This window comes from Parasteatoda tepidariorum, chromosome X2 (genome assembly GCF_043381705.1).
Source record: "Parasteatoda tepidariorum isolate YZ-2023 chromosome X2, CAS_Ptep_4.0, whole genome shotgun sequence".
Lineage (NCBI taxonomy): Eukaryota > Metazoa > Arthropoda > Arachnida > Araneae > Theridiidae > Parasteatoda > Parasteatoda tepidariorum.
Genome location: NC_092215.1, coordinates 4247494 through 4273432, shown reverse-complemented (window position 1 = coordinate 4273432; position 25939 = coordinate 4247494). Strand labels below are relative to the sequence as shown.

The window sequence follows — 25939 nt, the reverse complement described above, 5'->3', positions numbered from 1 at the left end:
TAACAATTAAACCAATAAAGTGCCAGTTTGCTCAAAGTGAAGTTAAATATATTGGCCATATTGTAGGAAACGGAAAACGTTCGCCTGGAGAAGTGAAAATAAAGGCTATTAAGGAGTTTTCTAAACAACAACTAAAACAGAAGTCCGAGCCTTTTTAGGATTAGCCGGGTATTACAGACAATATATACCCATGTTTTCATCAATCGTTGCCCCTCTGACAGAAACTTTAAAGGGTAAAGTTCGAAAAGGACTCATTCAATGGAATAATGACTGCGAAAATGCTTTTCAGGAACTTAAGAGAAAACTCTCAAGTGAGCCTATTCTGTATGCTCCTAACTTTGATAACGAATTCATCATTCAAACTGATGCTAGCGACTTAGGTATGGGGGTTGTTTTGACACAGTATGATAAAAAGGGGAAGGAACATCCTATATTATACTTAAGTAAAAAGTTTTCTCCCACTGAAAAAAAGTATAGCACAACAGAAAAAGAGTGTGCTTGCATTATTTTTGCTGTAAAAAAATTGCATTATTATATTGATGGACGATCTTTCACTATTCAAACTGATCATAATCCTTTAACTTGGTTAAATAAAAATGTAAGTACAAATCCACGCTTAATGCGTTGGTCTTTATTCCTTCAAACTTATGATTTTAAAATTATTCATAAAGCTTTGAAATTGAATAATAACGCGGATAGTTTAAGTAGAGCTCCTTTAGATTTTTAAAAAAAAATGATGATAACGATTGCAAATAATTTGCATAAAACTGAAGGTTAAAATCACAATAATCATAACATTTAAAAATTATTCATTTTTCATTTGTGTTTATTTTATGTGCTATATTTTCATATATCTCTTGATTGTATAAAAATAATGATTAATATTTTCTTTATAATGTGTTTATCTGAAATTCTGTAAAAATGATGTTTGAATATTTGTATTTGTATGCTGTGTTTTTTATAATGTTATTGATATGTGCTGTGTTTTCATATATGATATTGATATTATTTTATATATTTGATACGTTAAAGTAATGTAACATTTTTGAAAGTTTAACTTTTTCATTTATTTACCTGAAAAAGTTCTTGGGAAGGGAGGAGTCTGTAATATCTCCCTAACCACAACTGAACAGAAACGAACTGCGCATGCGTAATAGTCAGTCAGTCAGTCAGTGATTTTTAAGAGAGTAAGTTGTAGGAGATCCTCTCCTCTCTGCTATAGAGTCATGAATGAAAATTTGTGTGTTTTTTTTATTTTTGTTATGTTTAAATAAATTGTTTTTGTTTGTTACCACGTTTGTCTATATGTTTGTTGAGAAATACGTTACACTACATTTATTTAATAATAGTTTTTTGTTTAATCTAACAAAATAAGCATCTTTTAAACTGCTTTCTGTATTTTCCATTTCAAAGATGGGTTTCAAAATGTGCACATTTCTGCAAAGATCCCCTCCTTCTCTTAATAATAAATATATTGAGTTACTTTATTTTTCTTTGATGTAAACAGGGTATCCGCACACCTAGAAAGTCATGAATTTTGGAATTGAACAAAATTTGTCATGAAATGTCATGATTTTAACTATTTTTTTTAAAGAAAATCATGGAAAGTCATGGATTTAGGTCGCTGAAAAATCTTAATTTTTAAAATGGAATTTAAGAATTCCCTCCCACCATTTCATGGTGTTCCGAATATCTGAATTTGTAATAAAATCCCCACTCACAGTCATATTTTATTAAAATATAAACTGTTTTCATTATGTTCTTTAAAAGCTGTGGTGTTCTTTCAAAGAATGAAAGAAAAAACATCATTTCTAGAGTGAATTATCTTTTAAACTTCTGAGATTTCAGAATTTTTGTTATTATTTTTATTTATTTTTTATTTTATAAATTTAAAATTCTACCTGAAGCAAGCCAGTCATTAGTGAATTTTTTTAAATTCCGAAATGAGAACTGAAAAATCAGAAGTATTTCTTTCCTTTCAGATGAACAAGAAAAGTATCTTTAGAATATAATTCTGTAAAAAATTTTTTTTTGCATTTGTATTTTTTTCAGCTATTTTATTGCTTTAACTATTTCTTTACTCTGTTTTAAGGGCAGGGTGCTAAAAATAGAAAAGGGCACTATACTTTTAAAAAAAGGGCATTGTATTTTATAATGTTTTTTTTCATTTATCTCAATATTTCTTAGTTCACTAAAAATATATTTAAAATTTTACACATACCTTTGAAAGACCTGGGGAAACAATTGAAATTTTTCAAATATATCTTTTGTTCTCGAGTTGATAATTAGAATTAAATTACTATTTTCAGATTTAAAAAAAATTTATATTAATCTTGAAAATAAACTTATTGAGTATCTGGCTCTCCCTTATAAACAAATAAAATAAACTATGTTTTTAAGTTTAACTGTTGAAAACGAAGTTCTGAAGTATATACTGGAAAAACAATATTTACAATATATATATATTTGTAAATAAATTGCAAAATAAAATGTATACTTCCAGACATTTTAAATAAAACATACTGGAATTTTTATATATGAAATCAGTAGCAAGATTAATATCAAACTTAAACTTCACATTCATCTTTAACTTACACAGTATATCAGATCTGATAATTGCAATAAATCAAGGCAGGGTTCCCACGGTCCTTAAAAACTGCTTAATTTTTATTTTGGAATATAAGGGCCCTTAAAAGTACTTAATTTTGGTACAAGGTTTTTAAAAGTCCTTAATTTTTCTTCATTACTAGAGTTGATTGGAACAGTTTTTCAGTTAAATTTTTTAAAACAAAATACAGTTCTTTAATCACCTACAATTAGACCATGCATCAAGGGCATGCATCATTTTAGAGAGACAAAAATGAATGTGTTGGGGGGGGGAAGCTACAAGCATGGGGAAGAAAGCATGTCCTTTTATAAATATATTGATTCTTTCATAATACTTTTTTAGGGGCAGGGGCTGTTTTAAGGTACCTAAATAGAAGACCCACACTAACCTTCAGAATCAACAGAATTCCATAAATTAAATTCTACTGGTCATTTGCTTATAGGAATTAGGTAAAACCCTTTAGAAACGAAGTATCAGAAATATTTTTTGAACTAGAATCCATAACAAAAACTATTTCCTAAATCTTAAAGAATTTAAATAACTTGTATAATATTTTGATGTGTAACAATTTTTTTCAAAAATACTTCAATTTTTTTCCTGAGTAGTAAATAAGAATGCATGATTTGCTTCTAACAAGAAAGTTAAATATTTGTAACTGTAAATTTATAAAAAGCAGTAACCTTTTTTTTTCATGATTGTATTAATTCATGATTGTATTAAATATGATTGTATTAATATGTAATATTCATGATTGTATTAAAAATTAAACAGATCTGTACTAAACAGAGTTTGAAAAATCCCAGCCCACCTATGTTTTTCATCAAAAACCTGGGTTTTTGATGAGATCCTCAAGTTTTTTCAAAAACACTTAAATTTTTTTCCTGAGTAATAAATAAGAATGCATGATTTGGTTCTAACAAGAAAGTTAAATATTTGTTAACTATTTATAATTTGTTTAGTTGCAATATAAAATATTTTTTTAAAGCTTTAGATTTTTACGCTGTTATTTTTATTACTTAAGAATAAGCAGATTGTTACGCAAAAATTTAGATCTCCTCATTCAAAAGATTCTTAGATTTCAATAATTATTTTATTCAGTTAACATTGCAACTTAATATACTGTTTTTAATTTTTATTCAATTTTTGTTTTCTTCAAAATTAGTTCATGTTTTTTCCAGATTGTTTAGTAATATTATGTAAGGTTAATTCATAATAACAGGTTTTGCTGGAAATAATTTTGTGTAAAATTCATCATAAAAGTAAATATAACACATTTGCTGTTTACTAATAATCTCAAAATTGTTAATATATACCCTTTTCAATATGTTTTTTATAAAATTTTTCAATATTTTTACCTAATAAAGTGATATTGCAAGATTTTTTTTATAAAAAAAAGGAATACCCCTTTCAGTTTTAATTAAACTGAATACAATATCAATTATAATAATAATAGAGGATAATATTAAGAATAATAGAAGATGATAAAGAAATATTACTAGTAAAAATCTATACATGATGTAAAAATAATTTATCACTATTTCTTAATTAAGGAACCTTATCACTTTTCTGGCCATAGGAATGTGTTTAAACTTTTGAAAAATCATTTTTGACTCTTTCATTTATATGTTTCACCTAGAACTAATAAAAAACATATTGTTTTGAAAATTATACATTTTCTCAAACATAATTCTATTTTTATTCCATAAAAATTTTCATAAAAATATTTATTGCAATGAATTTAAAACAATATGTTAAGTTAAGCGTAATGAAAAAATAGTGGAATGATTAGTTACTTTGTTATTAGTATGGTCTGTTTTTACTTTGATTTGATTTAATTTAACATGGCTTTAAGAAAACTATTCTCATGAGTAACTCTAGTTCAACTTTTTAGTATTTATTCTTTTAATATTTTCTTTTGTAAATGAAACATTTTATTATTAGAAAATAAACAATTATTTTGGCGTAACTGAATATTTAGCATGATTGGCTCACAACTGAAGGTCTAGTAGCTAAATATAATTTTTTCAATGTTTTTGCCAATTTTCTTTATTTAGTCTTTTTTTTTTAAATGTAAAATTGCAAATTTTTATTTCTGCACTTAGTTTTACAATTCAATTTCAATAAAATGATTAAAAGTGGAATACGGATTAGTTTCATAGATGATGTTAACCTTTGACAATCTGAAGATGTTTAAAAAAAAAAAGCTGATCCAGGTTTGTAAAAATTGTCTGGTACTTCTTTGGCGAGCCCTGTTAATTAATATAAATATATCAGTGCTTACATTATAATAAAATTATTTTTTATAATTTTTTTTAAAAAAGGTAAATATTTGGCTCTGTCACTGGTGATATATGTATATTCAATGATAAACAATCATTCTATTTTTAAATTCCATAATTTTTTCAAAAAAAGTCGTTAAAAGTGCTTAATTTTATCTTTGTTAAAAGAGTGGGAACCCTGCAAGGGTAAATAAGACTGAAAGAATTTACAGAGCAATAATAAAAAAAACTTTTTATAGCTACGAAGCCGTTTAAAAAAATAATACAAATACATAAATAATCTGTGTGAAATCAAAATTAAATTCTTATTAATGTAAGAACATTTTTGAAAACAAAAACGCAATAAGCAATTAAAGTATTCAATACATTAGCATCAATTAAAATATTAATTATGGGAAAATAAAATTGTAATGAAGTATTACAATAAAAATAAGTTATGTAAAAGAAAAAAAATTAAAAAAGGCTTATTTCTACCACCAAATATCAAACCACCCTAAAAAGAAACTAACAAATCAAAGTACAAGCAAAAAAATAAATAAAGGATAAAATCGCAGTATTTTTGTCTCTGCTAAAAAAAAATAAAATAAAGTATCCTAAAATATGAAACAAAGCTGCAAAATTACAAAAAAATAAACGGAGAAATTATTAATAAAAAATAAACTAATAAATAAAAAAACAAAATTTCAAAAACTAAGTGATTCTAAGAAAATAATAAAAAAATTTAATCTAATAAAAATACTACCCAAAAGTCTGTATTGAATCGAAGTAAAATCGTACTTCATCAATTCATGAACGTTTGCAAGAACAGAAGAAAATAAACCGGAAAAAATTATAAAAATGCAATAAGTCAAGATTTTCTGTTGCAAAAGAAAAAAAGAAAAGCTAACTAATTATAAATAAGATGGATAAATAGATAAAAAAGAAATAAAAATTATGATGTTAAAACAACGAAATTAATAATAAATTACTAAAAAAAAATTGCTTTAATGATAAATACTAAATCAGCACAAAAAGTAATACTATATAAAAAAAGAAAAATATTACCTGAAGTTATTTTATTACTGTTAAGCCTAAATTTAATAAACTGGATATTTCACAATCTAACTGAAAAAAAAGGGTTAAAAAATAAAGACCGCAAACCTGGAAGCAGAATAATTTTAAGAAACTAACGCTCATACTGTTCAGTTTTCTTTAGTCTAAGTGACCCTCTATTATAAATCACTGTCACTGTACACCAAAATAAAGACCAAATTTCTATAATAATGAGGAGGGGAGAATTTAAGTAACAATAAAGAAGTGTCATATTTAAATATATCGAAAGTACAACACAGAGTTATCGATCGGCGTGGTAATTGTGATAGTGTCAAATCAAAAACCTCGTTTGAAAAATATCGTCAAATAAACGAGTTACTATTAAAGAAAGAAAACTATTTCTTAATCTATCAATTTATTTAGTTCTATTTTAAGTTTATTAATTATTAACCAAAAGTTAAGTTTATTAACCAAATTAAAGTTGCTGCATTAAGATCATTCAGAAAAAAAGAAAAAAATTTGCGAATAAGACACGTATCTTCAAATAAATTTTACTTTTAAATATTTTTGAGGTATAGGCATACAGCTATAAATAAATTTAATACAATTAAATAAAGGAAAGTTTCGCATTTAAATTTACCAATATAATTGCATCACTCGTAATGTATGGACATGTCACAGTGTCGTCGTCATCGATTATCGTAGCACCTGTGATAGTGTCGAAATGAAAACCTAATATTGTTCAGTTAATGAGCAAAAAATTTTAAAAAAATTCTAAGTGAATGAAAAAGTTTCCTATTCAAATGAGTTTATCTAGTATCAATTAGGATGAACAGTCGAACAAAATAATAAGTAAGGAAAGAAAGAAAGAATAATAAAAAAAAGCGATTTATTGAATTAAGTATGCTTCATCTACAAATAAATTGTATGCTTGATTCAACCTTTATGAGGCGCAGTCATACCTTTGCACACACTAGTAATAGTATAAGTAAATAAATTAATGAAAAAATCGACTGCTGAAACAAATTCGATTGAAAACGAGAAAGTTAGTACTAAGCGATATTTTAGAGAGTAAAAAAAAATAAAATAAAGACGTATCTGTTTATACTCCTGGCAGCGTGCCAACAAAGAATGAGAAAGTCTTAAATATATCAAAGAGTTAGAAAGTCTTAAATTTAAGATTTTATATATATATTAAATATGTTTAGTACGGAAAAATATCAAAGATAAATTTAAAAAAAAAAAAAAAACGGAATAAATATTACTGTTTGCGAATATAAATTCTTAAAATAACTTGTAATAAAACATAACTTGAAACTTCTGTACCTTTGAACTCCGGATCGCGGTTAACAAAAAATTCGGCAAACCAGATTTTTTCGGAGCACAAATCATCTCTGTTTTTCTTTTTTTTTTCTCCCCCAAGCGCAGCACATGATAAGCACTTCCCTACCTAAAGATTTCTTTTTTTTTTAAAAAAGAAATGCGGTAACTACGAAGGACAATCGGGTCTTTGCCTGCACAGTAAAGCAGAAAGGCCTTTATTATTAATTATTATTGTAAAAATTGTATTTTGTCATTGTAAAAAAAAAAGTTTATTCTAAATTTAATATTTTTTTGTTTTTTTTTTTGGATAAAAAAGCTTTTTTAGTTCATAGTTAATTGTCCAAGTCCCTCCACTTTTGAAATCGAAAGTACTAATTTCTTTCTTCCTTTAAAAGAATAAAGCTGAGCAGAGGGGGAGTGGAGGGCTCCAAAAGATACATGAGAATGTATCACTTTTTTCAATGACCTAGTTTGACCCCTAAAATTGTCTACAGGCTTTGTGAACAAGACTTCTTCCCTTCTTTCTTTCCAAGAAAACTCTTGACCGGCCTACTGACCGTCACCATTGCCATATGGTTTCTTAAAATAGCAATGCTTCCATTTCTAAGAAAAAGAACTTTTCCTGAAAGGAGGAAATAGGAACCCACACTGCTGCAAGAGGGGTTGCATTCCCTGACAGGCGCGACTTTTTGGAAGATCTCTTATTTAAATTACTAACTTCAAGAGGAAATAGTAAAGAGGGCGGGGGAGGAGGAGCGTTTCTGAATCTCACTTACCCATAGCTATTGAGCTCCAGGGAAGACAAGTTGATTTGCAGAAAAGTATCACTAAGTGGGGGGAGAGAACAAAAAAATTCTTTCTTGCAGGAAGGAAGGTGGGATCTTTTTGGAGGGGGCACACCAGGGTGCATTTTATTATATCAGGGCGGGATAAAAGGAGTAAATGGCAACAGGGAGGAAATTTCTCCTCAAAAGGGCATGCGGGGCGGGGCGCCCCGCAAACCCCGCCTAGAATTAACCCTGAATTTATGTTATTAAAATGCCTTTTTAAATTTCTTGTGTTTTTGTCAGAGAAAATAGTAACTTCGTTAAGTCATGAAAAAGTCTAGGAATTAGTCATGAAAAGTCATGAATTTGATAATCTAAAATGTAGCAGATACCCTGTATAAAAAAAAATGTTTAGCTTTTGTTTAATTGTTTCACATCTACTGTAAATATTATAATTGATTATAGGAAACTGTATCAAATGTCGCCCCCTACAGATGGGGTGATTATTGATCACTGGGGTAGTTCTTGATCAATGTCATTTCTTATAAATAGTATAAAAAATAGCTAATTGTCTTTTCTTAAATAAAAGTTCAAATTTATTAAGAAGAACAACTGTAAAATATATTTTTACTGTAATCACAAAGTTTGTTTTTAATGGTATACAAGACAAATGTGTTCTGATTTGCACCAGTTTTTGTTTGTATTACCTTGCTTCTATCTTAATGTGTCAGTGTTTTCACTACAGCGCGAGAATCTCGCATATTTTTTCTTTTCTTGCATTAAAAAATTATCACCGCGAGAAATTCGCGCATTCTATAAATCAATTTCAAAATTCGCGAATTTCTCGCATTTTGGAAAAGGCTTCGAATTGCGCCCTTTAGAATAAAATCCGTTTCACTTTTATTTCTGGATCTTTCATTATTTTCAACATCTGCCCCGTTATCTAGCTTCCCGAATTACCAGTATTGTTCAGAACCTTTTCAAACAACAAAACACAAGCACGGAACCCCTTTCAGAACACATTTCTCTACAACCAGGTGTTTACCGTAGTTAAGGTTTCTTCATGTAAGACGTTCAAATTTTTTATGTGCTAATGTAGATGTAATGTAAGGTGGACAAATGCCTTGTAAAGGCAAAATCTTCTATGATGATGCACCAAAAATATTCAATGCTTTAAAAAATAGAAGACGTTAAAAATGTATTATTATTAAAGAAATGATTTTTTTTAAAGAGTTTTTTTTTTTAGTTTTTTGAAATCTCACTTAACTTCTTGAAATCTCACCCTGTTTTTGAGAAAGGGTGAGAAATTCTCACCCATTTTTTTCTATGATGAAAACACTGTGTGTGTACATCGTTAGAATAATTTTTAAGTTTATAAATTACCCTAATAAATATTGTGAGAAATTATAAGCCTAAAAAGGATACTAAGCTTCTAGAAAGCAAAATTAGTGAATTTCTTTTAATGATTGAAAAGGAAAATTTCAGTGTGAGAGCTTCTGCCAGAGCTGTTGACATACCTTACTTAACTTTACACTCTCTTCTTTAGTAGTAGTGAAATAGCTTAAAAATAGTTTTAGTTATGGATAAGGCAAAAATTTACATGCTTTAAAAATAGTCAAAAGTTGCATAATTCTTGCAATTTAAAGCAGAAATAGTTTTTTTTTTTTCTAATTTAGAAAAAGTAGTGTTCAGTTTGAAGAGATAGAAAATAACATTTCAGGACAAAAATGACTGTCCTCAGAATAGAAAAATGAGTGAAATGAGTGAGTGAAAAAAATGAGTGAATGAAAATGAGTGAATGAAAAAATGAATTAAACTCCTCACTTTAACGCCACACAACTACCCTTCTAAGCAAATCGACCTTTTTTTGCACTTTACACATCGACAACAGCGCCACCTCACCGCTCTCGTATCCAATTTGCGCATGCCCACCCTTCTGTGNGAAGTGATTTTGTTATTCTGAGATTTGATTTGTTAGTTATTGTTTTAAAGTTTTCCTCAACTTTCTTCGTGTTTTCTTGTATTTATTTATATATATAAGTTCTAATGCACAAGCTATTATTTGTTTTTTATGTGTGAATACTTATTAAAATGTTTTTTTTTTCAGGCTGTGGGAGAATTGTTACTTAATTTAGCTAAACTTGTACCTACAAACAATGACCACATATTATCCAAATTCTGTTGTCTTTTGTGTTATTTTCTTGAAAATTCTACTGTAAGTATAAATTTTCAATGTATCCACGTTTAAATTTTAATATTTTAGTTAGTCATAGTATTTGAATTCTTGGTTACCTATTGAATACAGGACTGCCATATGTTATTTAAATGAAAAATTTTACTACCGTTTTCATCGTTAAAGGATTAAAAAAATGACCACAAAAGCAATTTTTCTCAAGGTAGTCATTGTGTTCTTTTTATAATGCTTTATTTTTAAAAAAAAAATTTTTTTTTTAAACCAATATTTATTTTGCTGTGCCATTACTTTAATGCATATTTTTTTTCTGCTTCTCAGTTTTTCTAATCATATATTTTAATCTATATTTCCATTCCTTTTGTTTGTCTGAATTTGATCAAAAGATTTCATCTTCCAGATTGATTTTGAATAGAAAACTAATAAGTTTCAGTTTCATGACCATGTAATTTTTAATAACAAAGACTGATGGTGCTTATTTTTTTATAATTCTCTTCCTAGAAACCACTTGATTTGCAATAATTTAATCAATTTTGAAAAAAAACAACATTTTTCAAATTTATTTTTTTACATTTTTATGTTTAATTTTACTTAATCACCAGGGTAGGGAGAATAGGAAAACCTGGAAAATACAGGGAATTAAAAATTACCTGAAATAACATGGAATTTGGAGTTTTTCTTAAGAAACTGGGAAAATAAAGGGAATTTTGTTTCTTATTTTCATCTTTTAAAAATTGTAAACAAAGTGAATATTTTAGGATATTTCAAATGTTAAATGAGTTTATTTACTTCAGTAGCATTATTTGTTTTATGAATGTTCAGCTGTTCCTTTTTTCTCTAAGTTTTTTCAGAAATTATAACTAGTACAGTATCCCTAATACAGTTCATACAAGAACACAGTGATTGTGTTTTTCCTCTTAATATCTTGTGTATAATATGCACAGAGAAAACACAGGGAATTTTTTTCTTTCCAAGTCTGAGTAGCAATCCTGATTCATCATCATCGTCATAGTTGGCCGGACAGCCCAACGTGGACCAATGCCTTCCTCTGAAGATTTCTCCATGACGACTTCCAATTTGTCTTTGATCTCCAATTCTTTTCATTAATTGCAAGAAAATCAGACTCCACTGAGCCCATATCAGCTTCGGCCTTCCCGGCTTTCTTGTTCCAGTGGGTCTAAAAAGCGGTATCTTTTTTATATTGTATTGTCATCACTCATTCAAATCACAAGAGGCCACCCAATTCATTCTATTTATTTTTATGTATTTAATAATATGGTAGTGAACCAATTATCCGGAATGATCGGGAGCATTGCTATTCCGGATAACTGATCTTTCCAGTTTTCTGAATTGTTACAAAAAGCCGTTTTTTATATTGTCAAACTCAACTGAAAAAATATATGTATTTAGAATAATTTTAAAAAACTCTTACTTCTTTTGACAGTGTAGATAAATAATGATTATTTCTAAAATGATGGTAAACATCTTTTAAGAAAGAAAAAATTCTGAAATCTTTTGAGGAAATTTTTTTTTTTAAAGTGTATCGAATTTCTTTCCGGTTTTCTGGTATTCTGATTTCTGGATAAGAGGTTCTGTACTGTATCAGGTTGTCTATAAATCTTGTACAGTTCAAAGTTAAATCTCCTTCTCCAGTTATTGTTTTCATTTACACCACCAAGTATACTCAACAAAATCTTTCTCTCAAATATTACAATACAATTTTCTTCCATTTTTGTCATTGTCCAAGCTTCAGAAGGGTGTGTCAAGACTTGCTGGACAAGAGTTTTGTGGATTAAGAACTTTGTTTTTCTAGAAAGAAACCTAGATTTAACAAATCTTCTCAGCCCATAGACAGCCCTATTTGCCAGATAGAGTAGTTTTTTTTTTTATTTCAGGAGTCATTCTGTTATTAATAGTAATAATCCTAAGTAAGTAAAACTCCTTACTGTTTCAAATCTATAAGAATTTATTTCAAGACAGGGGTCTGGAACTCTGTTTCTTGAGAATAACATATATTTTGTTTTCTCTACATTTATGACAGCCCATTTGCCTTGCAGCCACGTCAAGGGCAAGAAATGCCTCTTTCAGGGTAGGAAGGGAATGAGCAACTATATCAACATCATCAGTATATGCAAGTAGTTGTACTGATCTAGTAAAAATGTGACCACTGGTATTGATGTTTGAATCACGAATGGCTCTCTCAAGTGCAATATTAAAAAGAAGACAGGAGAGAGAATCATCCTGTCGAACACCTGTAAATGTGTCACGATCTTCTGACAGAGACCCCAGAAACTTAATCTTACACTTTGTATCTTTCAATGTAAATCTTGTCAATTTAATGGGTTTTGAAGGTATTTTAAAAGTATTCTTTGTTTCAGAAAGATAATTTCTATTGATACAATCAAAAGCAGCCTGAAATCAATAAAAAGATGTGTGTTCAATGTTAAATTCCATTGATTTCTCTAAAATCTGATGGAGACAAAATATCTGATCTTTAGTTGATTTTCCAGCACGGAATCCACATTGATATTTTCCTATTTGTGAGTCAATAAATGATAACAGCCTGAGAAACAAAATTGTAGATAGAATTTTATAAGTTATACAAAGAAGACTAATGCCACGATAGTTGGCACATGTCATAGGATCTCTTTTCTTGTGAATTGGGCACACAATGTTAATATTCCAATTCGTTGGCATAATCTCAGAGTACCAGATGTCAGTAATAAGTTCAAATAAATTCCTCAATAAGGTAGATTCACAATGTTTTAGTAGTTGTGCTGAAATAAGATCATGACCCGAAGTCTTCTTTTTCTTTAAGTTTTTTATTTGCATCCCTGATCTCCTCAGTAGTTGGAGCCTCAACTTCTATGTTATTCATTGCTGGATTCATGTGCAATTATTTCAACATCCTCACAATTTTCATTTAGAAGTTCTTTAAAATGTTCATGCCAACGTTTTAAAATGTCTTTTTTATCACTCCAATCGACTGCGATTAATTTTCTAATAGAATGCTCTGCATTTATTAATGGATTTCAGATGTTCAACACCTTTAAACAATTCTTCATCAAAGACCCTTTTCTTTTGCCTAAAGAGTTTCTTCACCTCTTTTCTGTGTCTATGGTATTCCTCTGCACTATTTTTGTGTGCAGATTCTTGTATTCTTGTGTGTGCTTGCATCTTATGTTTATATGCAGCATTCTTTTTATCATTAGCAATGGCATAATCAATATCATACCAATCCTTAACCTGTTTCTTAGTTACTTTACCAATCACGGTATTGGCAGCGTTACAGATACTGTCTTTTATAAATTTCCATTTATTTTTCACACTACAGTCACAATTCTTTAAATTCAACTGTTCCTTTACTTTTTCGCAATATTCAAGTATTATCCTTTCATTTTTAAGTTTATCAGAGTCATATTCTCTCAAAGTCTATCCCTTTAACATTTTTGCATTTGATAATTTTGATCTGACTGAAGCAATAATCAAGAAGTGATCTGAATCCACATTAGCCCCAGGATAAGTTCTCACGTCCATCAAGTCTGAGTAATGTCTTGCTTCAATTAGTATGTGATTAATTTTATTAGCATAAGTGCCACATGGGGCACGCCAAGTAGCTTTATGAATATTTTTATACGGGAAAAACGTGCATCCTATAATCATATTATGTGAAGTGGCAAAATCAATTAATTTGGAGTCCATTATCATTGGTTGTATCATGTAAGCTAAATTACAAATTTAAATTCCCTTTCTCTACCTACACAGCATTTAGATCTCCCAAAATAATTTTTACATCATATTTTGGATTATTGTAGTGCATTTTGTCTAAATTTTCATGGAAAATTTCCTTTCCTTCCTCTGTTTTATCTTCAGTTGGTGCATAGGAACAGATAATACTGAAAGTAAAGAACTTTCCCTTAATTCTGAGCTTTCACAGTCTCAAAGAGATTGCCCCGAAATCCAAATTCAGGTGTCGTATTCTTTTACTTACGATAAAGCCAGTGCCCTCTGTATGTTTTTTTGGGGGGTGAAAACTGTAAAAAACAGTTTTCCTTTTATTCAATGTTCCATTGCATAACCTGCTGAATGGCAATCAAATCAATATTGCATTGTTCCATCTGTTCTAACAGCAAATGCAATGCCTTGGCTCTTTAGAGAGACAGAATGTTCCAGCTTCTAATTCTCATATCCAAATTTCGTTTTCCAAATAGTTTCCATGAAGTCCTCTAGGATTTATCTTTTAAGGATTTCGTAGCAAGAAATTTTTACAGGATAGAGGTGTCAACCCTATGCCCAACCCCCAACCTGGAGGACCAGTCCCCTGATATAATCACCAGAGGCAAGGTGCCTGGTTATACACCCAGACACTGGGTACTCATTTTTAGTCGATTTAGTGAGTAATTTATTTTAAATTAAGCATTAAATATTACAATTTAAGTATTCAATATTACAAATTCATTATATTACTGGATACAAATATTCAAGTAGAAAGCCCTGGATAACTTCAAGTAGCGAGACGCCACCATTTTGGTGATTAACTCTCTTCCTTTGTTTATAATGCAGAAATACCAAGAGTTCCCATTTTTAAACGCCACTTTTTATTGATAAATGTTTTCATATTCTTGAAGATAGCTTTAATATTTTCTATTTATTCTTTCAATTCTTTTATTTCCTCTAAAAGTATACATTTTATATTTATTCTATTCAGTGAAAATAATACCTTATCTATAATTTAAAGCTTTCTCATTTTGCTTTTTATAATCTGCTGCAATTTTTTTCCCTAACTCTTTGAAATTTTTTGCAGTCTAGTTTTTTTTATAAGGTTTAAAAGGTGTTAGGATTTGTAATTAAAATCATTCTGGATATTATTAACTGTGTTCAGAGAAAAAGTTTTTTCCCCCCAATAGTTGAAATCTTTTTTCTTCTTACTCAATACCAACTGTACCGTAATTTCGCGCGTATAGTCCGCAGACCCAATTTTATAATAGAAAAATTTCAAAAATCGTCAGATAGTCCGTGGACTATACGTCCGAAATTACGTTCCTTTAATACGGAAATATTAATGTATTTTAGAAACAAAGAACTAAGTATAAATAGAAAAAAAGTACTTACTTACTAATATACCTTCAGAAATAAAATGCTAAATATAAATAAAAAACAGTGCTTACTAATTAATCATATTTTAATCACACATTCTACTACATTAACGAAAGCCTTCAAAGTCCAATTCATCGGTATCAGAATTAAACAGTTCTAATATATTTTCGGAAAGAGTGTCCGAAAGTTCATTTTCAGCATCACTATCTTCACTGTTAGTGATTTCCTCGCTTTCACTAACAATCCCGGCTTTTATAAATCCCGATTGGATGGTTGACACTTTAGCACTTTTCCAGGATTTATCGACCCATTCCGCAACTTCAGTGTATGAAGCGCGTCTCATATTTCCTGCTTTTGTGAAAGTATGTAAACCTTCCGACATCCAGTTCTCCCAGCAAGCGCGTACGTGGGTCTTGAAACTTTTGTTCACGCTAATATCCAGAGGTTGCAGGATTTTTGTTAAACCTCCTGGAATAACGCTAAGTTCAGCACCAATGTTTGTTTTTCTTAGCTTCCGCCTTTACAGTGCCTTTTATGTGTGCCCTCATGGAATCCATAATTAGTACTCATTTGGAATTGAAAAAGGCACCTTCTCTCTTCCAAACTTCTTGAAACCAATTGAGCATAATGTCCTCGTTGCACCAACCCTTTTCATTGCACCGTATTACGACGCTTCGAGGATAATTTTCCTTGGGAATTGTTTTTCTCTTAAAGATCAAGAGCGGCTTCAACTTTGTGCCTTCAGCACAGCAGGCGAGCATCACTGTGAAATGGGTCTTTTCTTGACCAGTTGTTGTTATGGATACTGTTTTCACTCCACAAGTATCGACGGTGCGATTCGGTGGACAATCAAATGTTAATGGAACTTCGTCCATATTTATAATATTTTTTAGGGAATACTTCCCTTCTGCAATAACTTTTCTTGTAAACTGAAGGAAAGAAGCTTTTTTTTCATCTACGTCGTGCGAAACAGCCTGACACATTGTCGTTCTGCTGCGAACTCTCAAGTTCTTACGACGCATGAAGCGGTAAACCCAATTTATTCCTCCCTTGAAATTCATTATCTGCATCTCTTCTGCCATGGCCTTCGCTCGGAGACGGATTTTAACTGTTGAAATGGAGCGTTCTGCATTTCTTTGGTCGAGAACCCATCTTGGTAAATTTTCCTCTAAAGCTGGCCATTTTACTTTTCCGTGCCGATTGGATAGCTTTCTTCCCATTCTTTTTAACACATCCTTTTGTTTGCGCCAATTTCTCACCGCTTTCTCGTCCACTTCAAAATAACGGCCCGCTTCTCTGTTTCCATCTTTTTCCGCTTTCACAACTACCTTGAGTTTAAACTCAGCAGTAAAACTCCGGCGATGTTTCACAGACATAATGTTGGATCAACGTTAATGAAGATGAAAAACAAAATACTGTGCATTAATAAGACAAAAACGCATCAGAATTGAAGATACAACGATTTGAAAAAAATAATAATAAGCTGAGGACGATGGTCGAAATCAGACAGAAATATGAGCAATGAAGAAAAAAAACGATAAAAAGCGCTCTCCCAAGCATTTAAAACAAGTTTCTATTTTTAGCGATTCCTCCCCCTATTTTTGCTTCTCCAATCAGGTTTTTTTTTTTTTAAATAACTCCGCCTAGGACGGTCTTTCTTTTATCCCCTGTCTAAAATTCTCACACACTTAGCTTTTTCCCCTCTTCACTGACCTTCAGTTGAAAGTTTGAAATTCTTCTGGAACATAAGATTATTCAAGGTTATTCCAAGTTCATCAGCACCCTTTATTCATCAAGCATTCACATGTTTTTAACAAGCAGCTGAAGAATAAAGGGGAGTGGAGAGAGGCATTCATGACAAGTGGAAGAGACATATTTCCTGAAAAAAGCGGGGGGGGGAGAGTGCTTGTTTTACAGTTGACGTTATCACTGGCCCCACCCTGATTTCCTTCATTCATTCCTTTCTGATTTATGCTTCTCTACTCCACGCCCATTTCCTACACTCAATAGCTGTTCATATGGCAGAAGGGAAAGAGAGATTTAGTTCTCTTTTGGATAGTGATCTCCAGCAAGTGATTCCAAGAAAGGTCTTGTGCTGTTTATATTTGATTATCGGCAGTTCACGACAGCGTGTTTTTTAAATTTCAACGATTTTAACCGTGAACAACCACCGTATTATCCGCACTTTTGGATAGTCCGCAGCTTCAAAAAGTCGCATTTTAAACACAGATAGTCCGCGGACTATACGCGCGAAATTACGGTAATTTGGCTATAATAAACAATTGCTGAAGCTTTAAGTACAATTAATTAAATCTAAAATTAAATCCTAATTAAAATTTTAAGTGCAAATAGCAAAATCGAAAAATATTGTAGAATTGCTGTTTAATTTTTAAAATACTAAATAAGGTTATATATTTATCTATATGTGTGTGTAAGGAAAATTTGAAAGAAAAGGAATGAAAAGTCCAGCAGAACCCAACTCATTCCTTTTGAAAACACAAAATGAGAGAGAGACAGGTGGAAATAAATAAAACTCTCTTCAACCACAAGAGAAGACCCTAATGCTATTTAACTCCAAAGCTATTAAAAGAAACCCCCTTCCTCTCCCCCCAAAAAAGACCTCTCCAACTAGAATTAGTTCTCATTTTGGTAAGAGAAGAGACAATGGACAAAGTTGTGATTTAGGCTCGATTCTCAAATTTTCTTTAATATCTTTTCATTTTTCTCTGCTAATAATGCATTTCATAACTGAAGAAAATAGTTACGAATTATTTATTTTGGAAGCTGCTTGAAATTTATAAATTTCTACCATTTACTCAAAAATAAGAATTTGCTGAAGAAATTTTAATGAAAAATGTTCTCTTAATGATCTTTTACCTCCATTAATCATTTAAATTGCAACGTAAAGTTAAAAGTAAGCTGGCATAAGATTAGAGTAAACTATGAAATTTCAAATGCTGAAAAATTTTAACTTCAAATTTATTAAAATACAAACAAATTATGAGCACAGAATTCTCCATAGGGAAAGCATAAGCTGCTGTCAAGTGACATCCTCTTAATAAACTATGCACATGAAGAGTTGAAAATGAATATTTAAGTTTATTAGGAGAAAAAGGAGATTAAAATGATCAAAAATCAGTTTATTTGTTAAATAAGTTTAGTTTGAAATACAATTTACTTTAAGCTTCTTTCTTAAATTAACAAGTTTTAAATTTTTTTAAAAAATCTTTTGCTGTTATTATCCTTCGGATTGACAGGTAAGAACTATTAAACTTTTTGTTCCTTAACCTTATTTAAACCTTAAAAATTAATTATTTGTATTAATTTAATAGTATTTAAAAATTATAATTGTAATAAAGTACATAGGTTTTTTTACTATATTTCTTACAAGCAAGATTAAAGCATTCCCACAATGACCTAGTGTCTGCCAGGTGAGTCATGCTGATAAATTTTTGTGGCCAATGACACTGTTGTGGCAACATGTTCAGCATTGTACTTGATTTTACTGCATTGAGGATCTGCTACTCATTGATCGGAAGCTGTGGTGACCGTCAATTTGCTACTAGGGATCAAATCCTTCACAATTGGCAGCTCAGTATGTTTACCAGTAATTATGAAGAATTCTGTATATTAAAGTTGGTGAATTCGGAACACCCCTGGCATGTACTGTATGAAACACTTTAAACTTGGTTTTGACTTGAAAGTGTTTAATTTTTGCATCAAATCATAATTACATTTATTTTATAAGTTGTCATCAAGTATTATACTGATTGAAATGCTTAATTGTGTAAGAAAAAGGAAAAAAAAAATATTTCATTTTTCCACTTGTTTGAACCTATTTTTTATTCTTTTTATATCAAAATCCTAAATCAAAGATAAATGTTTCTTAAGTGTGTGACAAATTGAATAATCAACCCAATAATTAAGCATGCAGACACAAGAAAGAATTATAACATTCCTAGGTGGAGGCTTAAATTAGACAAATAATTTAGATACAGAAAAGCGAGATTATATTCATGGCAACTCTACTAAATGAGCATTTGTGCTGTCTATAGACAAACATATTAAACTTACGCATTTAATATAAATTGTAATTTGTATGTTTATGAACAGGTTTTTGTTGAAAATAAAAATATTTCTATTTTATGTAGGAAGTTCTTTTACAATCAACTTCTTCAGAGCATTTATTTGAATTCTTTATTTCAAAATTATCCTCTTGTGGCATCTGGGTTCTGAGTGATGTTCTGGTTGCATTTTCTTGCCTTTTGTCCAAAATGCCTCTTCTTGAATTGGATCATGTAAGTAAATGAACCATTTAAACTTTTTTTAAGGTTGCCATGGTTTCAAAGCCATCTATCAGACTTTTTTCAGATTTCTGTGACAAAATTCTCTAGCACTTATATCTTTCTGCAAGACACTTTCAACAATAACAAAGATGTGTGTTACTAATTTAAAATAATAAAAATGATGTATACACACAAAAAAATCATATAATTATTTTCATTTAATATTTTTTGTAATATTTTTTTATTCTAATATTATGGGTGATATTCTTGCATTTTGGTGGAGAGAAAAACACACTAATTATTTCCTTAATCGCATTTTGTAAAGCATTATCACATTAAAAATCAATCGGGTGGATGACCACTTTGATCAACTTGCGTAGGGACCAAAAGAGTGCGAAATCGGTGCCTGTCTTCGGATTATCCTCAGGGTTGTTTTCCAGACCGTTGCCAATAGCCCATTGTGCAGCTCTAGTGCAATGTTAGTGAAGTATCTACCTACCCTAATGAGTATATATTCAAGAATACTTCAGAAAGTAATCATTTTTTTGGAATGTTGACTTTTTATGCTTCTTTGTGAAAGAACAATTTCCTATGATTAAAAAATAATAAGAGAAATCTACTTAGAGCTTCTTATTTAATATGATTTAAAGACTCATATGAGACATTCTATATATACACTCTTATAATATATATGTACACACTGAGGTAACAACAGTTATGGGATAGCATGATATGAAGTAAATATCCATCATCCGTTTATTTGTGAAAACAAAATGAAAACAATTAAAATCATATTCAGAATTTTCTCCTCCTGTTTCTACCCTTTTGACAGTTGAGTTTGGTCGGCAGAGAAAGGACCTCTTAATGAAAGAGACTGCTAGCGTGTGTGTAGAATTGTCAGGTTTAATAGACAAGTAACATAATTAACAATAACAGATAATAACAATCAATGTGGGATGTAAAATGGACCATTTGGATTGTGGCACTGTAAAATTTGGCCGTCATCGAATGTGGCAGCAGATGACCAACTCGAGTCCCTTTGCTAACAATGCCTCTTCTTATCTTATTTGTTAGACCCTAGTTGACTGAAAAACTGTAGTTTGGTCTAATGATTTTGTTCTGATTGTAGTTTGGTCTAATGACAATTGAGCCACAGCCAAAAAGTGGCAAAGGCTGAAGCTTTGTGGGCAATGAAAGTTGCAGTATCCAATTATTCATTTGCTTCAAGTCAGGATATTGTGCTGTTATTTCAGGCTATGTTTGAAGCTAACTCTATTGTTAATCAAATGCAGTTTAGTGACCGGAAAGTTTCCTACGTATTGTCTCATGACATTGGGCCATACTTTCAAATACATTCTTCTGTAGACCATAATGACCTGAATGTTTAAAAACTTCCCCTCGTAATCTTGAGGAACATTTCCTCCCACCTCATTCATCACCCCCACTTTCCTCTCAAGTAATGAATAGATAAGGATAGGACACTTTCCCATTGGTTTTTGTAACTATGGGAACGTCTGAACTAGTCATCTGCGCTATGTATCACAACTGAAAACACCCTCCCCCCCAAAAAAAGCAAGCCGTAAAAGAGATTTCATATTTCATAAGGTTTATGACTTTTATATTTTCCATTCCCATTTCGGAAGCTATTTGTGAATTGTGGGGATCCACGATTGACAGAATTGTTTCTAAAAGACCTAATGCTTTCGATGGAGATGAAGAAGTTGTTGGAACAGCAGACCAGCGAATATTTGTGTTTGCAAATGGTGCACCATCAGGGCAATTGTCCCTTCAAAAGATTTTTATGGCAAGCCTTATTTTAATGTTTGGACCTTCATATCATAGGCAATTTTGTACTTCAAAAGTGATTGAAAAAGTAACAAATCAAGAATATTTGCTTTGGTTTAAAACATAATGTAGTATATCAGTGTATGATCCTGCATTTTAATAAATGAAAATATAGTATTTTAACATAAAGTTGACTTTTTTTCGCTGTGAAATGCTTGCAGAATATTTGTATAAATTACTAAGTCCTGTTGCAGAACATTTGAAATTATTCTGCTTATGAGCGAGAAAATCTCCCCACTTGTTTTTCTTTGTAAAATTAACATTCTTGTGATTGTGAATTTTTTTTTTAATAATTTGATTTTATCAATGAAGGTTTTATCTGAAAAAAGGAGGGAGGGGGTACATATTAGTTATTAATTTGCGTTCAAAACATAAATTAAAAACGAAAAAGAAATAAGTTTTAAATATGACTGCTTTGAAACTTAAAATATTTTGTTAGCTGATTGTAAAATAGTCAGCTTTTTAATAAATTTATTGCAATTGAATCTATTTAGTTTTATTTAAATATCAGTATTCTTGTAACTTATTGAATATGTATTTTGTGTATATAAAAAGCAAACAATTTATTTTTCTTTAGATTAATTTAAAATAACTGATATTTTTTAAGGATTTCTGATGTAAATTAGTTTATTTTTCACTTGTATAACTGAAAAATTGGTTAACCGTCTTTAAAATTGTTCGAGGGAAGAAAAATTATAAAATTTTCTGTTGAGAGTACAAATTGGATTTATTATAATATATATATATANCAACTGGGGGGTGGGGGAGGATAAAATTTTTTTAAAAAATCCAGAAAATAAAAGATATAATCTTTTCATCAGCCCACACGATTATATCCACAAGAAAGAGTGCTTTCTGATATTGTATCAATATAGCCAAAGCAAAATATATTAATACAATAGTGTGAGGAGCACTCAAAAATTTTTTTTTTTACAAAAATTACAACAAAAAAATGGAACACAATAAGCAAAAATAACACATAAAAACAGAAAAAAAAACTTAATGAAACAAAATCTATAAAACGAGCAGCGAATTCAAATATACTTACATAAACAGGAAATTTTTCAAGAATGATTTAAAAAATATTTTCGTAACTGGATTGTCAGATTGCAAAATATGAAAACAAAAGCGCAAATTGAGCGTAACTAGAGGAGTTTTGTTTTAAAGTGCTGTTCTTACTGCATTGATTTGTTAATTACCAGGGATGGGCCCGAAATGGATGTGTGCAAGGTAATATTATACTGGATAATTTAAAGAAGTTGACCATAAATAATTTTAGGAAAAAAATATTTATTTAACCCTTTCGAGCCGACTGTCACATATACGCGCCAGCAAGAAACGCGCTCACATCCCGGCCGACACACCCACATGTCAGAGAGTTTTCTCGTTCACCTCCACGGCCATCACACATTTGTGCTAGCGTTTCGGAAAATTTTAAAAAATAGAATTTCTTACAAAAGATGGCATTGTATGTCCATATGGTTTCATATACATGTAGATTTGACTTTCTACTTAAGATGAGAGTACATTCACATGGTTTTTAGGGGAAGGAATGTTTTATGAGGACTCTTTAAATTTGCACGTGGTATTTGTTTACAGTAAGCAGGAGAGTTTTTTTTCGCTACTTTCGATTTTCGGTTTTGTTTTTAGTGGATAGTTAGATGTTGTAGGCTTGAATTTTTTCTCTTTTTACCGTTACAATGTCTAAGCGTCGAAACATTTTAACTGAGATAGAAATCGAGGACATTATGCAAAATATTTCAGATATTGATTCTGAAACAGATTAGGATAGTAGTGATCGTGACTCTATAATATATTCTGATTATTCTGATCATGAAGAATCAAGCAAATCTGATGATGATGAGAACATTTCTGACATTTGTATGCCCAGTACATCGAAATCAAGTAGTACTTCTGCATGGTCATCTACAGCAGTTACCTTTCAAAGCAGTGCCTGGACTAAAAGTGGATGATTCGCTTGAAGAAGAGATTGATTTCTTTAGGCATTATTTTGATGATACCATCATAAAAATAATTACGGAACAGACTAATCTGTGTCAGAGGAGTATATATCCTGAAGGTTCATCTGGTGCACGTTCTTCAAACTATTTACCTGTCACAGAGGAAGAAATGTTTGTTTTCTTCGCTCTAACAATTTTGATGGGTATTATAAAAAAACTCAAAATCAAATTGTACTTTTCAACGAATCCCATGATTGCAACTCCATTTTTTAATAATGTAATGAGTCGTGATCGAAACATTGCAATTCTTCGATGCTTGCATTTTGCCAGCAGCGATGCCAAAAAAATCGGAAAGCTTCAACCAGTTTTAAATAAAATAATTTAAAATTTCAAGTCCGCTTACACCCCTGAAAGGAAAATATCAATAGATGAAAGTTTATTATTGTGGAAAGGAGGACTTGGATTTCGCCAATACGTCCCTGCTAAACAATCCAGATATGGAATTAAACTCTATAAATTATGCGAATCTAAATCAGGATACATATTCAATTTTATTATTTATACGGGGAAGGACACAATGTAAAAGGAAAATTTAGGATTATACGGGGAAAGACTTGTCAAATCTCTACTTGAAGAACTTGCTGGTCAAGGGTACCATTTATATATTGATTGTTTTTTTATGTCTCCCTCATTAGCGGATGAACTTTTCGGGTTACAAGCAAATATTTGTAGGACTGTAATGATGAGAAGGAAAGGAAAGCCAGAAAATTTCCCGTCGCCCAAGATGAAAATCGGTGAGATGTTGGTTTTGTAGAAAAAGAACACGAACTTAACTGCTTTCAAAGACAGACGAAAAGTGCTAGTGATATCTACCATGCATGATGCAAAATTGCTTGATACTGGTAAAAAAGATCGCGCAACATCTAATCCTATAATGAAGCCAGGGTGTATCTGGAATACAACAAAAATATGAGAGGGGTTGACTTAAGCGATGCCATCATAATTCAGTATCCATCTTTCAGAAAACTGTTAAATGGTACAAGAAACTTTTCTTTAATATCATGGATATGGCTGTATTTAATGCCAATATTCTTTTCAACAAAAAAAAGTAAGAAAAATCTCCCTCTCCTTATTTATCGCCTTAATTTAGTTAATCAAATTATTGCTCAGTATTCCTCTAAACTCCCCAAAGTCAATATCATACCAAAATCAGCAGAATCATTAAATTCACTCAGATTACTGAAAGACATTTCCCAAAACTTTGCTTAAAAGAAATGGGTGAGAAAATGAGACGAGGATGCTTCATTTGTGCCTGTCCTGGAAAAATCCTCCAAAATGGAAAATGAGTAATTATGAGTGCAAGGACTGTAACGTAAGACTGTGTATAGATCCCTGTTTTAAAATTTTTCATACGAAAAAAGAACTTTAAGTATTTAGTTTTCATATATTTAGTTTTCAGATATGCAATGTTAAATGTTTTAAAATGATAAGTACATAATAAAAATAAAATGTGTAAAATATATATTTAAACAAGAAATAACTTAAGTGAATAAAGTATCCATACAAATATATATAAAGCATATGTCATTTAAATACTCTGCAGAACAATATTAAACAGCTCGCTGATATTTCGGTAATTTCATGGAATTAAGCTTAACATCAAAAAACCCTCCAGCCCTGGGGAGACACACACGAGAGGGACTGCCGACCTCAGAGGTAAGTGATTTCGCGCTTCCCGTCGCGAAAGGGTTAAGAAACAAATATAAAATAGAAAAGAAAAACATGAATTGCCTATTTTGCACGTAATTTTAGCCACGGATTTGCACATGGAAAAATTATATAAATTAACAAAGAAAAAAATTTTTAGTAGATAATTTTAGCCGCGGATTTGCCTGAAATTGATTTGCACATGGAAAAATTTTATAAATTAATAACGAAATTTTTAGTAAATAATTTTACCCACAGATTTTCTCATGGAAAAATTATATAAATTAACAAAGAAATTTTTAATAAATAATTTTAGCCACGGATTGGCCCAAAATGGATTTGCACATGGAAAAATTATATAAATTAACGAAGGAATCTTTTTAGTAAAGGAATTTTTTAGCAAATAATTTTGGCAACGGATTTACCCAAAATGGATTTGCACATGGGAAAATTATATAAATTAACAAAGAAAATTTGAATACATATATCCAAAAAAATATATGATTAATTCAATCATTTTATTTAGAATTTTATTACTTTACTTGGGTATCCATTGCTTTTTATCAAATTTTGAAAGAGTTTATCGATTTGTTTTTTGGATAAATAAATATTACTGCATATTCTTTTAATTCTATTCATTTCATTAAAAGTGGTATTTAAATAGATACTCCTAGAAACATTAGAATTCCAAGTAATTAGTTTATTTATATTAAAATTAAAATAATTTCTTTTATCGTATAAATCAACAAAGCAGATATTTTCATCTTTTATAATACCCAAATCCAAAAAATTGAAATTAATATTATCATCATGATTACGAAGTAAGATTAATTCCTCGGGGTA

General features: G+C 30.3%; 1 protein-coding gene across 4 annotated transcripts in view; it reads left to right on the top strand.

Annotated features, from left to right (window-relative positions):
• Positions 1 to 25939, top strand: part of LOC107449378 (HEAT repeat-containing protein 6) — a 139123-nt gene that overhangs the window by 6747 nt on the left and 106437 nt on the right. For all 4 annotated transcript variants that reach the window (XM_016064885.3, XM_016064886.3, XM_016064884.3 and 1 more), the window contains 2 exons: positions 10117 to 10224; positions 19449 to 19595. In XM_016064885.3, the coding sequence (XP_015920371.1) occupies positions 10117 to 10224; positions 19449 to 19595 (255 nt within the window). The remainder of the gene's footprint in view (positions 1 to 10116; positions 10225 to 19448; positions 19596 to 25939) is intronic.